This window comes from Fulmarus glacialis, unplaced genomic scaffold (assembly GCF_000690835.1).
Source record: "Fulmarus glacialis isolate BGI_N327 unplaced genomic scaffold, ASM69083v1 scaffold45648, whole genome shotgun sequence".
NCBI classification, from domain to species: Eukaryota; Metazoa; Chordata; class Aves; order Procellariiformes; family Procellariidae; genus Fulmarus; species Fulmarus glacialis.
Genome location: NW_009228534.1, coordinates 23,973 through 37,732, shown reverse-complemented (window position 1 = coordinate 37,732; position 13,760 = coordinate 23,973). Strand labels below are relative to the sequence as shown.

General features: G+C 48.9%; 1 protein-coding gene across 1 annotated transcript; it reads left to right on the top strand.

Moving 5' to 3' along the window:
• Positions 1–10,343: 10,343 nt before the first annotated feature.
• SLC8A1 (solute carrier family 8 (sodium/calcium exchanger), member 1) lies at positions 10,344–12,146 on the top strand. Its single transcript, XM_009583507.1, has one exon. It carries the CDS (start codon positions 10,344–10,346, stop codon positions 12,144–12,146), a length of 1,803 nt encoding a protein of 600 aa, XP_009581802.1.
• The last annotated feature ends 1,614 nt before the right edge of the window (positions 12,147–13,760 follow it).

The window sequence follows — 13,760 nt, the reverse complement described above, 5'->3', positions numbered from 1 at the left end:
GGTGTTCGTGCCCCCAGGCAGGGCTGCTTTTCCTCCAGCCCCGGGGATTTCTGCCTTGAAACGGTTTCCGAGGTGAGCGGTTGGAGGCACCTGCAGCCACGATGAAATTCCCATTTTTGTCTCCATTGGCGTGTGTTATTAAGGGCTGGCATTAAGCAGTGCTCATCACGTAGGCTTTGTCTAGGTGGAAGCATGGCTGGGGCTCTTCCGTCATCTCGAGTTTAATTCTTTAATCGTAGCCTTGTTGCTTCCCTCCCTGCCGAGCCATGCTAAGCAACCCCACACTCAGCCCTGTCTCCAGGGTGAAAGCAAACTGCCAAAATGTTGTAGAAATGCAGCAAGCACTAGAGAACTGGAGTCTAAAAATGAAAGCTGTAGTAAAACCACAAGGTCACAGGCATGTGGGTGCGAGTGTTTGATTTCAGGGCTCCTCTTTGCTTGCGCTTCACAGGAAGCTGTTCCTCCAGTCCCAGATCTTGGAAATCCGCGAGTCAGGCAATGGAAATGGGGGCTGAGAGAGGCTGGGGTTCTCTGTCCACTCTCCCGACACCTGCCTAGGCATCCATGTGCTTTTTCTCACCACCACAAAGAGAAGAGGTGCACTTTTATTTAGAAAAGGGAAGCTGGGACACTTGCACGTTGGTGCGATGATGGCGGTCGGGGAAAAAAAGAGCTGTGCTGTATGGCTTTGGCTGGGGCAGTGGACATCACCAAAGAAAGGCATTTGTGTTCCCTTGGGTGCATCTGATAAATGTTTCTTTCTCCCCTTTTCCTTCCGATTGGTTCTTCAATAGCAGCTTTGCCCCTTTTCCAGCAGAAGCATTTAGCCCAAATAGGGAAATAATCTAGCATTTCTAGAGCCATAACCTACCAGCCAAGCCATGAACCCCCACCACCGTCTCCCCAGGAAAGTTGATGCATTGCTTGACTCCTCTTACACCCCACCATCTCTGTTTCTCTAGAGGCATAAACAACTCCTAAGCCAGCGCTGGGGAGCCGCGTTGCTCAAAGCTTCCTCTGTACCAGGGTTTGTGTTCAAGATATTTGAGGAGATTGGATGTACTCTTTATGCCTAGCATCCCTGAATGCCAACACCGAGTAGCACAGTTTTAAGCTGATGAAACTTTGCTTGCTTCTCTCTCCCCCATTTTCACTGGGCTTTTTGTGATCTTTTGGCTGTGAATTGTTCCTGAGACGTCCTGCAGCTGCGCAGGCTGCACCTAGTTTGCTCTCCTGGCACTGCTGTACACGGCACGGCATGAACTTGGCTGTTGGGAGTCTCCACAGCACCTTGCATGATGCCATATAGGCACAGCCATTGCTCTGCCTGTTTGGGCCTTTTGTAGTGTCCTGATCTGCTCAGGCTGTCAGGGTTGCAATTTTCCAGCATTGCGTCTAGGACAGAATTTGGTTTTCTGCTGTGTTTTCGGGGGGATACAGTCCTGCTGGCTTACCGGGGAAAAGCCACTGTTCTCCAGCATCCTAATGAAACTCAGATCCTATAATAAAGCGCAGTGTCCCCCAAGGCACGAGCATCACTGGACAATCAACCAACAGGTTGGTCATAGACAATACAAGTGGCATGCGATACTGGCTCTCCTTGTGACTGGTACAGTGAACAACCTGGAGCTCTGTTCAGGCTCGGGGTGCCGTGATCTGCATGTGCTCCCAGCTCATGGACATAGGTGCCTGCAGCTGTGCAAATCCTGGCTGCACCTGGGTCTGCTGCAGGGTGCTCAGGGTGCTGTGCCATCGGGACTCTCTCATCCAATATGGGCTGAGCTCACTAACCGGTCTTTCCTTTGCCAAGGGTGTGAGTGGTATCTCTCCAGCTATTTTCAGGAAGCTTGTAGGAACTTGGCTTTCTCCTCTATCTCTATCCCTCTGGTGACTTTAGCTGAAATTGGGAGCGGGGGGAGCAACGTGAACAGACAGACAGACGTGGAAACTGTGATTTCATATGCCTGGCTTCCTTAGGAAACCTGGCTACAAATAGAAGTGAGATCTGCTGCTGCAAAGAGTTCCTGAGGAGACAGAGAAGGTGGGGGAGACTGGAGAGGAGGGAGGGGTGATTAACCTCGCTTTTGAGATAGGCAACCAAGGTTCAGCACACATCTGGGCTTAGACTCTCTTTCCTGAGATCTGGTGGTCTAAAAACTGGGCATCTGCTTGGCACTAGCATTCAGCTCCCTCTAGAGTCAGCGGTGCGAGAGCTGTACCTCTGGATGGTGACTCTTCTGGCAGGTGCTACCACCCTTCACCAGCCAGGGCTAGGCACCTAGCTGATGGATGGAGCGTGCCAGGGTAGGCCTCCAGCCCAAACTAACCTGCCCAGCTCTTGTCTAGGACAACGTCCAAATTGCGCAGGTCCACAACCTGCATTCACCTCAGCCTTTCCCCACATGCATTCCCAGGGACGTCTCCCACCTCTTCGTCCCTGAATGTGCTCAGGGAGCTGGGGCTGGGGATTTGTCTCTGCTCCCTTGAAGCTTTCTGTTCCTTCCTCCCACGGAACCCAAGAGAGCATCCCACTGCACAGGGGACCCACACACAGCTACAAACCCAGTGCAAAAATGGGCAGAGCAGACAAAGGCAGACGAAGAAAAAAGCAACAGGCCTGCTAATTCCTCTCTCCTGGCCCCTGTGGGGCACCCTGGGCAGATGCTTCCTTCCCAGGCTATACAGGAGTCTCAGGCTTATTAGCAGTGTTTTATTCTCCCAACACTCATGGGAGGTGCTCTTCCCATTTTACAGTGGGAGACACAGAGCACAGGGAGGTGAAGGGCCGCCCTGAGATTGCAGAGGGAGTCTGTCGGCAAGGCAGGCTCAAAACCAGCTCGTGGAGACGAGGCAGAAAGCACCATGCTTAAATCAGCGAGGGAGATCCACAGGCAGAGGAAGGCATTAACAGCCCAGGAGAAATAACAGGGAAGAGCCTGATGTTGCTTGATAAAGAAGAGACCAAAAGCAGGTGGTAGGGATAGAGAAATGGTCTGGAGACAGCAGCAAGTAGGAGGGGAGATGTAAAAAAAACCAAACAACCCACAACCCCAAAAGAAATGTAGTATTTCTCCCTTGCTTCTCATTTCCTGGCATTTTCCTTGCTGAGATCTTGAATCATGGGGGAAAGGGATGATTTGCCACTTGGTCTCCATGCGTTAAAAAGCAAGGCTGGAATCTCCCCGACAAACACTTCCAAGCTCAGTCCCTACAAGCTGCCCCCAAATTCATCCAATCTGGCTGAAATTTTATATCGGGGATGTTTTATTTTCTCTATTTATCTGTTTATTTTGGAAAGTTGCTGGGGAGATTGTGGGAGGAGATTGGATGCTTCATTGAAGAGATAGGATACTTGGAAAAATCGGTTGCAGACTGATAATTGTTCTAACTTTTTAATGTTCTTTACAGAAAACAGGGTGGCCTGATGTGTATTTTATTTGATTGGCTTCATGGAGGGCTTGTGCCTCTGACTATATTTGGAAAGGTTTTGATGTTTTTTTGTACTGATGCAATCAGGATGCTGATGGAAATCATTTTCCTGATGTGGAGATCTGGAGGGTCATGGGCAGGGGATGCCAACAGGCTGTGCCTGTTTTGGAGTGGCAGAGCTGGGTGGAAGGGAGAAGGACCCGGGCAGAGCCAGAGCAGGGCTGTGAGCGGAGGGTTTTCCAAGCTGTGTTTAAAGTGCTGTCACACTGCACGGCCCTGAGCGGCAACATGGTATTTGGACATACCAGCTTTCCTCCACGGGTCTGGATGTACAGCCAGAGTGGCGGCAGGGTCCTTCTCCTGCTCTGATGGGTAAAAATCACAGCTGGCAGGAGCTACTTTTTACCAAAGCTGTGCCAGGGTCAGCGTCAAGATAAGAAGTGAAGCCAGCAGAGCCGGTGGCTGCCTAGACAAATCTCCAAGCAGCCTGTACTTTGCAGGGCTGTTGGCATCCGTTTTGTGTCCGTCACCTGTAGGAAGCTGGACCTAGGCTCTTGGCTGATTTACTGATTGATGGTCAGAGACCAGACAATTTGTTTGGGCTTTTTTTTCCTACAGTCATGTCTTTTCCCAGTACAGGCTTTGCTCGAGCTGCCCTGCTGTGAAGCAGATTGCTGCTTTCAATGAGGCACAGCTGTACAGGCTTCAGTGTGGCCAGGAAGGGTCAGCAGGAGAGGAGAGGTTTGCTAGTCCTCCAGAGATGGGGCAGTGGGTATGAGTCCCACCCATGGAGGCGAGGTGTGCAGCACTTTCTCCAGGGAAGGCTGGTTATTGCTTGCAGTAGACTCTAAGTGCTGCTCTCCTGCAAGAGAATCTGGGAAAGGGGTGCTGTGACTTGGAGACTTAAGGTCTGACCTTGGGATAAGAGCATAGGGCACATAACTCGAAACAGCCATTTTTGCCAGGGCTGGGGGGGGGGAGGCACTTGTTGGCTAGGAGAGCCTGTCCTCTCACTTGGGGCCTTTTGGGGGGTTGCTGTGTTTTCACCAGGGACACTGGCAGGGGAGTGAGTAGCTGGCTTTCTTTGAGGCTCTGTTTCTCTGTTTGCAGGCTAGCTGTACCTTGTAGTAGCTACTAGCTTCTTCCTTGTCAAAGTTTTGGGCCCTTCTGGCTGAAGAGAGACCATCTTTCTCCTGCCCCTGACACCAGCAAAAGGGGTTTTGAGCTGCTTTCCTGCGTCCCTGCAGCAGTGCACTCTCACTAGGAAAAGTTCCTCTCTGTCTAGCTCTGACGATGGGATAGGGAAGGGCTGGCTGGGAGTCCCCATGGTGTTGCAACATCCTCCTGCTTGTGTCCCCACAGCATGTCAAAAAGCAGCCGCTCTTGTGTGAAGAGCAAACTTCCTACTGCCCCCCAGCAAGCGACCCGTCATCCTGTGGGCAGAAGGTGCTGCTCCCACCTCCCGTACACCGGCGACACAGCTGTGAGGACACTCTCTCCCATGCAAGCTGGCAGTAAATTCACAGTAGTGATGTTTATTGTGAAGCTGATGTCGCAGTGGGGTAGGCACCGTTGGGTGGCGTTGGTGGTGGCTGTAATGGAGTGAATGCTGCTGTGTTACAGCTGCTCTGTACAGGTTTTCTGTTGAATGCTGGGAAAAAAATTCCCCATGGAAAGACTCTCGCTTTCTGTTTGTGTGGCCACTCATTCCTTGCGAGCCCAGGCCATTTTCTTCCTTGCCCAATCCTTCTTCTGTAATGAAAGTGTCTGGGCCAGCAGTGTTTTTTCAGTACTCTGAAAAATAATGGTGCTACCAGCTTGTTGCAGATGGTCATAAAGCTGTGTGTGATACAAAGGTGTAGGAAAATAACAGGAAGGGTCTTACAGTGGATATTTCAAGGGCAAAGTGCCCAAATGGAGATGGGACTTTAGGGAGGTTGCTGCAAAGGAAAAGCTGTGCTTTGTTGAAACGCAGAGCAGCTTTCAGGCTCGCTTTGCATGCAGCAACCAGCCAGCCTGAAGGAGCGTTGCTGCCAGGGAAAGGTCAGAGCAGAGTCTAAAAGGCTGTTTTCTCCCCATCTGGCAGCTCCTGAGCTGGGGGGCTGGAGCACGAGCTGGCAGCAGGAGCTCTCTCCTACCAATTTGTAAAACCTAGAGCTCCATGTCCAGCAGAGAGGCAAATATCTCTGCAACCCTCCTAGCCCTGCTGTGGGCAGCAATTGCCCTCCTTCTGTTTCGCAACACCAAGGGTTGGAATAAAGGCTGGACCAACATCCCGTGGCTGCGAGCTGCATCTAAACTGAGCTTGCCTCGAAGGGGCCATGCAGCTTCTTGCAGACTTTCCTCCATGACTGTGCAAAAACAACTGCTAGCGCCCTGGGGGAGCTTGTCCGCAAAGGGAAGGGGCACAGCTGCGACTTCAGGAGAGCCCGAGTTGGGATCTAGCTCTCCTGGTTAGCTCCACCTCTACCGAAAAGCTCTCAGGCAGCCAGTTCCAGGGAGCCCCAGGACAGCTCCGCTCCCTCGGTGCTAAAACAGGGCTCTGGGTGCTGCCCCTGGGCATGGGGTAGTGCTTATGGGCAGGGTTGTGCTGGCCTGGAGTGGTGGTTTGTGGTTCTTTACCACACTTGTATGGCCAGCACTGAGCTCGAGAGCAGCTTGCGCCCCTGCCCGGTGCTGCCATGATAAATCTGACCCGAGAGGTGTTGCGGGAGTGACACCGAGGCCGCGAGCGCCGCAGCAGGCAAGGTTTGCCGGGGCTTCTAACCTGGCATGCTGTGAATCAGCTACTGCATTTGCTTTTATTGTTGATGGCTGGGATGGGAAATGCAATTGAGACAGCTTAATGAAAAGCTAACAAAGTTGGGTTTGGAGGGAGGGCTGGTGTTCTGGTAGCCTTGCTTCTCGTTAGAGAATAATATGAATGATTTGTCTGGGAATATTCCTACCGCTGCGCCTGCAGCAGTGTGCTGACCATGGGCCGAGACCCTATGCAAATGCAGAGTAAAAGGGTCTCTGGGGACCAAGCTGTTTATTTTGGATTGTACACATAAAGAAATGCTGCTAATTTTATAGCAGCTGCTTCTCAGAGATATTTTGAGTGTCAGGCTCTGATTGTGTGTGTGTGTAACCAGCATGTTGTGGCCAAGCATTTTCTAGCCCTCCATAATTCCTGAATCTGGTGTTAATAACACTCATTGTGAATTGGTTTAAGTAGGAAAGCTGGTGAGGGTATGTGAATCTTGCTAAATGACCGCACCACAAAATGCTGGAGAAAGTCCAACGTAGAGTTGGGGGATGCTACTGCTGCTCAAAGAAGGGTCCTGGCACATTGCCAAGGCTGGTGGGTTTTTCTTCCAAAGCCTTTCCCACCCATCTGAACTCCCCAGAAAAGTTCTATGTTTCTTATCTCCTGCCGTCTGAAGGAAAAATGTTGTTTGTACATGGAGAGCTGGATGGGAAGACCAGAAATATGGATTGCTCAGGTGCAAAATTCTGGGCCTTTTTTCCTCCTGTTTAACGTAATATGGGACTTGATTTAAAAAAAAAAAAAAAAAAAAAAAACAGACCAAAACCAAACAACAAACCAAAACCAACTTATATTAGAATGTTTGAAAGGGAAGAACGTGGCAAACAAAGTTCAAGTGACTTATTAATCTGATTTAGTGGGCGTCTTTTTTCTGGCTGAGACTTCCAGTGCTCAAATCCTTTTAAGACTGTAGAGTTGGTCCAAAGTGTGATGGGACTCTCCTATTCTTTATGACCTAAATCAGTGACCCAAAGCATAATATTTTCTCTAGAACCATCTGTTTCCTCTTCTTGCCAAGGGGATTTCACAATGCCTGGTTGCTCTGAATAATTGTACATGTGCAAGGATATGACTTGCCACAGGGAGAAAATTAACTGAACAAGGGCAGGTGGATGCTCTTGAGTTTTCAGTTGAAATGACTACCCTTTAGAAAGAAAGGGTGAAGAACCATGCAGCCGAGTAATATTTTATGCCCCCACAAAATTTTTTTTAAGCCTACATATTTTAAAAAAAACCCAAAACTACACTTAGGAGCTATCTGGGATAAACAGAGTTGATACCAAGTCAGCCTATGTTTTGACAGCCCCTTTATCAAATGTCTCTAAGACTTGGTTTGGAGCAGTGTGAAACACAGGAGTACAAGTAATGGGTGACTAATTTATGGTTCAGCTAAACTTCAATGACCATGAACACGCATCTGTTTCAACTTAGCTATCCGCCAAATGGCCTGCAACAAGGTACTTTCTTTACAAACATCATGTTTTCAATTTTTTACCTCAGATTTGTAAGCAGAGGCTACAGCCTGCATGCTGGGAAGCAGAAGGTACCCAGGGACTGTGATCAGGGGAGCAATGTTCAGGGCTTCTGACTCCAGCAGTAAGAGCTTTTTGTAGCATTAGCAGGATTTCCAACGCAAACAACTCCTTTCTTTTAAATCTTTCTTCATACAGGAGACTTGCTTTTTCTTGTTCATCTTATCTGTTCTTATCACCCAGCTCTCTGACTTGCTCATTTCCTGCTCTGTGTCTCTTTTTCTTTTCTTAATTAGAAAACTGGGGGGGGGCAGACCAACAGTTCCTGGTGGGGAAATGCCATTTATATAAAACTGTCGTGATAAATTCTCAGTATTATTCTTCTAGCCCCATAATCCTACTACAGCATCCTTAAATAAAAGCAAATGGAGGAGAGGGCTTTGATCCATCATTACAATAGTTTTTTGTGGAGTATATCCTGTAACGTCGATGCAGGATGGTACCCATTGCTTCCTCCAGCCAGTTCTTCACTTGCGCGCAGCCCTGTCCCTGCGTAATATGTCCCTGCCCTAATGAGGAGGGGTGCTTTCTGTGTCATGGGGGATAGGGAGATGGGTGGTGGTGACCAGGTGCTTTTCTTCAAGGAAGCATTGGTGTGTTCCTTTTGTGGAGTATATCCTGTAACGTCGATGCAGGATGGTACCCATTGCTTCCTCCAGCCAGTTCTTCACTTGCGCGCAGCCCTGTCCCTGCGTAATATGTCCCTGCCCTAATGAGGAGGGGTGCTTTCTGTGTCATGGGGGATAGGGAGATGGGTGGTGGTGACCAGGTGCTTTTCTTCAAGGAAGCATTGGTGTGTTCCTGTTTAGGAGAGTAAATGTTTCTCCCCAGTTTTTTTTGCTGGACTTTTCCAGTCAGCAACGCAGCATGTGTAGCCTGCTGTGTGGCTGGAGAGCCAGCCTGGTTCCCAGCTGTGCTGTTGAAACAAGCCCTCTTTCAGGAGGAAGAGGGAAGGTGTGCTTAGCCATCCTGCTTGGGTCACGCTCGCTATGACTGGGCCCAGGTGACAGCTGGGATGCTGTCACTGAATGCAGCCTTTAGCATGGATGGGTTGGTCTGTGTCTCCCAGCCCATGCAGCTGTGCAGCTGTCAGACCTGGCGTTGTGTTTGCTGGAGACCCGGCAGATGGCAAATGGTAGGGTGAGACCTGCCAGGCGTTGCGGAGGCTAGACTTCGGGAGGGGTTGACTGGATCTCCTGCTTGTGTCCCATCTCTGATACGGGCCTGGGAATACCATCCTTCTCTTAGAAGTTGAAACCTTTCATGGCTGGACTCTTTTTTTTTTTTTCCTTTCTGGGGTGTGTTTTTTTATGAGCAAAACAAGTTCAGCCTTTTGTATTCTCCAGCAAAGTAAAGGTATTGACGTACTCATTTTCCTCTCTTCATAGAAACATTTTTAAGTACTGTGCAATTAAATTAACTTGGAATGGAGAAGCATAGTATGGCAAAGGCTCTCCTTGAGGAGAAAATATAGCTTTAATAACTAGGAATCTGGCTTTTATTGGCTAGTAAAATTGAGAATGTAACACTGAGCATGCTCAGGTTTTTGCACTAAGCATCTCTATGTACTTAAAGGCATCTGTTCTGTCGGTTTATGCACTGTTAACTAACTGCAAACCTCTTTAACAGCTCCTCTACACTGCTGGAAAATCCTGAGGCAGGACAAGGGCAAGTACTGCTGTCATGCCTGATGACTGATGACTGTAAATGGAGTGAGAAAGGCCCTTGAAGGGGAAGCCGTCAAAGCTGACCTAGTGGGAAAAGAGCGCGGGGACAGGTTTCCTCTCAAAGCATGCCAAGAGAGCCAGGCTTGGATGCATATGGGGCTCTTTCCAGTTTTGGGAAGGTGCAAAGTGATGCGCTGTGGAAGGAATGGCTCCAAAATCATTAATTAAAGACTGCCCTTCTGGTGCACCTTCTGACCAAGTTACTGTCAAGAACAAGGTTTTGCCAGGGTTTGAGCTCACTTCGTGCAGATTTCTGATGTGGAGTAGATGCTTGGGAGGACTGTGAGGAAGAAAAGGCTGTGAAATACGTAGTTTACAGTGATTAAAAATGGCAAGTATAAAAATATTTTTTTTAAATGATGGGGGGATAGTAGATTTCCCTGTCCTCTCCTGCTCTTACCCCAAACTCCAGTGAGTGAGTGCACTGTACTTTTGAAATGGGAAACACTTCTGCCACCTGTGAAGCAGAATGATGGGCTTTAATTAGATGAGAAACAAGAAAATGCAATTGAAGAAATAGGCTTTCAGCGAAGAGAAGGAAAGTGGCATTAAGCATCAAAATAGCTAAAGGGGGTAGGTGCTAGTCCACTAGTAGCATCTGAATCCATCTTTGTTCAGATAACTGAACAAGTAATTTGTACATGGAAAACTGCACTAATCATAACACAAATGGGCTCATTAGATGGGTCTTCTTGAGTAACAGGGTAACTTGATTATATGTTTGGGAACGATGGGAAATAAAGGTGTAGAGGAAAATCTGTTATTTCTTGTCGGCCTCACTTAATGCATCTTTCCTTTTGTTTCTGCAGATTGAGGACGTTTGGGACCTCTTCGGTGGAAGTGGCCATGTCGCGAGCAACTCAACCACCCACCTTCCCAGTGAGCTTCCAACTCCTGAGTGTTGTGCTGGTGTTGCTCTTCCATGTGCACGGCATACATGCAGAGAGCCCCAGCGAGTTGCCTGTGAACGACACCGAGGAGTGCACTGGCTCATACATCTGCAAAAAGGGTGTGATTTTACCAATATGGGAACCCCAGGACCCCTCATTCGGTGACAAAATCGCTCGGGCAACAGTGTATTTTGTAGCAATGGTGTACATGTTCCTGGGAGTATCTATCATAGCTGACCGCTTCATGTCCTCCATCGAAGTTATTACATCCCAAGAGAGGGAAATAACCATCAAGAAGCCCAACGGCGAGACCAGCAAAACCACGGTGAGGATCTGGAACGAGACCGTTTCTAATCTCACGCTGATGGCCTTGGGCTCGTCTGCCCCCGAGATCCTCCTATCTGTTATCGAAGTGTGTGGCCATGGCTTCACAGCAGGGGACTTGGGGCCAAGCACAATTGTGGGGAGTGCTGCGTTTAACATGTTTGTCATCATTGCGATCTGTGTTTACGTTGTTCCAGATGGAGAGATAAGGAAGATCAAGCACTTGCGAGTGTTTTTTGTTACAGCAGCCTGGAGCATCTTTGCCTACACTTGGCTTTACATTATTTTATCTGTGTCTTCTCCTGGGATTGTGGAGGTTTGGGAAGGTTTGCTCACCTTCTTCTTCTTCCCCATATGTGTGGTATTTGCCTGGATAGCTGACAGGAGGCTTTTATTTTACAAGTATGTCTACAAGAAATACCGAGCTGGCAAGCAGAGAGGCATGATCATTGAGCATGAGGGTGACCGGCCCTCCTCCAAAGCTGATATCGAGATGGACGGAAAGGTTGCTAATTCTCATGTGGAGAACTTTTTGGATGGGACACTGGTGTTGGAGGTGGATGAGAAAGACCAGGATGATGAGGAAGCCAGGAGGGAAATGGCTCGAATCCTGAAGGAGCTGAAACAAAAGCACCCCGACAAGGAAATTGAACAGCTTATAGAGTTGGCCAACTACCAGGTCCTGAGCCAGCAGCAGAAGAGCAGGGCTTTTTACCGCATTCAGGCCACTCGGCTCATGACGGGAGCTGGCAACATCTTGAAGAGACATGCTGCAGACCAGGCCCGCAAAGCCGTCAGCATGCATGAGGTCAACAGTGAGGTGGCAGAAAATGATCCCATCAGCAAGCTCTACTTTGAGCAGGGTACCTACCAATGTCTGGAGAACTGTGGCACTGTTGCCCTAACCATCATTCGCCGGGGAGGTGACTTGACCAACACGGTGTACATTGACTTCCGGACAGAGGATGGGACAGCCAATGCCGGCTCTGACTATGAGTTCACTGAAGGGACAGTGGTCTTCAAGCCTGGAGAGACCCAGAAGGAAATACGAGTTGGCATAATTGATGATGACATATTTGAGGAGGATGAGAACTTCCTGGTCCATCTTAGCAACGTCCGTGTGAGCGCTGAGGCCTCAGATGAGGGCATTCTTGAGGCCAGTCGTGTCTCAACACTTGCCTGCCTGGGATCACCATCTACTGCCACCGTCACCATCTTTGATGATGACCACGCTGGCATCTTCACCTTTGAGGAGCCAGTAACGCATGTCAGTGAAAGTGTGGGGACCATGGAAGTGAAAGTGTTGCGAACCTCTGGTGCACGAGGAAATGTTATTGTGCCCTACAAAACCATTGAAGGCTCAGCCAAAGGTGGAGGAGAGGACTTTGAAGATACCTGCGGGGAGCTGGAGTTCCAGAATGATGAGATTGTGTAAGTGAAGGTTTTATTTGTTACTTACAGTCTCTGGTTCTCCTGAAATTAAATGCAAGTGGCTCCCAGAGCTGCACTGGAGGCGTTTGGGTGCCAGCGCGTTGCAGTAATCCATGAATGGCCTTACGTGCTTTGGGGAGCCTGAAGTGCTGCGTTCCTGCCTTGCTAACAGACCAGAGAGTGATGCCTGCTTAGGGGCACTCCACCCTTCTAGCAGCAGGGAGGTGGGACTGATTTGAGAGCCCAGCCTCCTGCACCCCACCCATGCGCTGAGCAAGATCTATATAGCCTCAGCTCTAGAGTGGAGCAGAGAACAAAACCAAGCTGGCTGTTACCACCCAGTCACAAGGACCTGTCTTGCGAAGGGCCTAAACTGAGTGTATGAATTGTGGTACCTACTTCCCCTTGCCTGTTGAGGGTCAGGTCATCCGGGACTGGGCCACAACCTGTTCCACTGATGCTCTGTTCAGGGCTTTGGTGAAGGTCACTTCACCTCCTCCTCTTCTAAAGGCTGCAGGCCTGGGTCCAATGCATGTCCTGAAACAGTATTGTCGTGCGGAGAAGCCTCGTGGTTAGGATGCAACTGCATCCACATTTGGCTGCTTGCAAATAAAAAAGAGGCTGAAAGCTATTGGAGGCTACTCCTAAGTGTTGCTAGGTGGATGATAGAAAAATTATTAGTGCTGTAGCCTTGCTTATTACATTATATGGAGAATATAAATTAGCCCAGTAAATCATGGTAGAAAACATCTATCCTTGGGTATGTCATGAAGACATTTCCTTGCCCAGTTGGGGCTCTGGGAGGAACGAGGGTTGGGAATTGTGCTGTTCCAGCCTCAGGCTCTTCCTACAGTGAAGTCTCTGTCTGTAGATAAGTCCCTGCCAACAGTAGACTCTGTCGCACAAAACCACTGCGTAGAACTTGGAGCAGTCACTGATAAAGGGCACTGCTGTGTCAAGAGAGAGCTAAATGTTGGCTTGGGTGTTGCATATCATACAACTGCTCTCTTAGGAACTGAGACAGACCCATGATGAGTGCTGAGAGTGGGCCTTACATTCTGTCTGTTACTTGTATCTGCTCCATGTGCACAGGCAGAATGGAGCAAACAGGGGAATCATAAAACTTCTTGAAGTAGGGGGAAAGAAAAAAGTGATTTGTAGTTCTCAGGCAGAGTATTAGACCAGTTGGGGTTTTGACTTCTCAGGAAAAACTGAGCAAGAACTTCACAGCTCCAGCCATCTGGAGGCCAGAACATGCATGTTGCTCACACAAGGGTCGAGAGCACACGATATGCCTTTGTTCCTGGCTCCTGAATGATAACTATAGTAGAGAGGAATGCAGTTATTTGATTTTTTTTTTTTTTTTTTTTTTCATTTTGGGAGAAGCAGGGAGTTGTCTGCCAAGATGCAATGAACTAGGCTATAAGGATATCCCCCAAAGGCTCTTTACTTTTTAACCAGGTCACTCAGCACTAGCAAAACTGGGCTACTGGCAGGAAGACTTTGACGTTTGATCTCAGTTCCCATGGGATGTGACATGTTTACATGGCAGGCCAAACACATGGCCACAGGCTCTGAGACTAAGCTCAGAGGGGCTTCAGCTTCCCCCTTGTCTTGG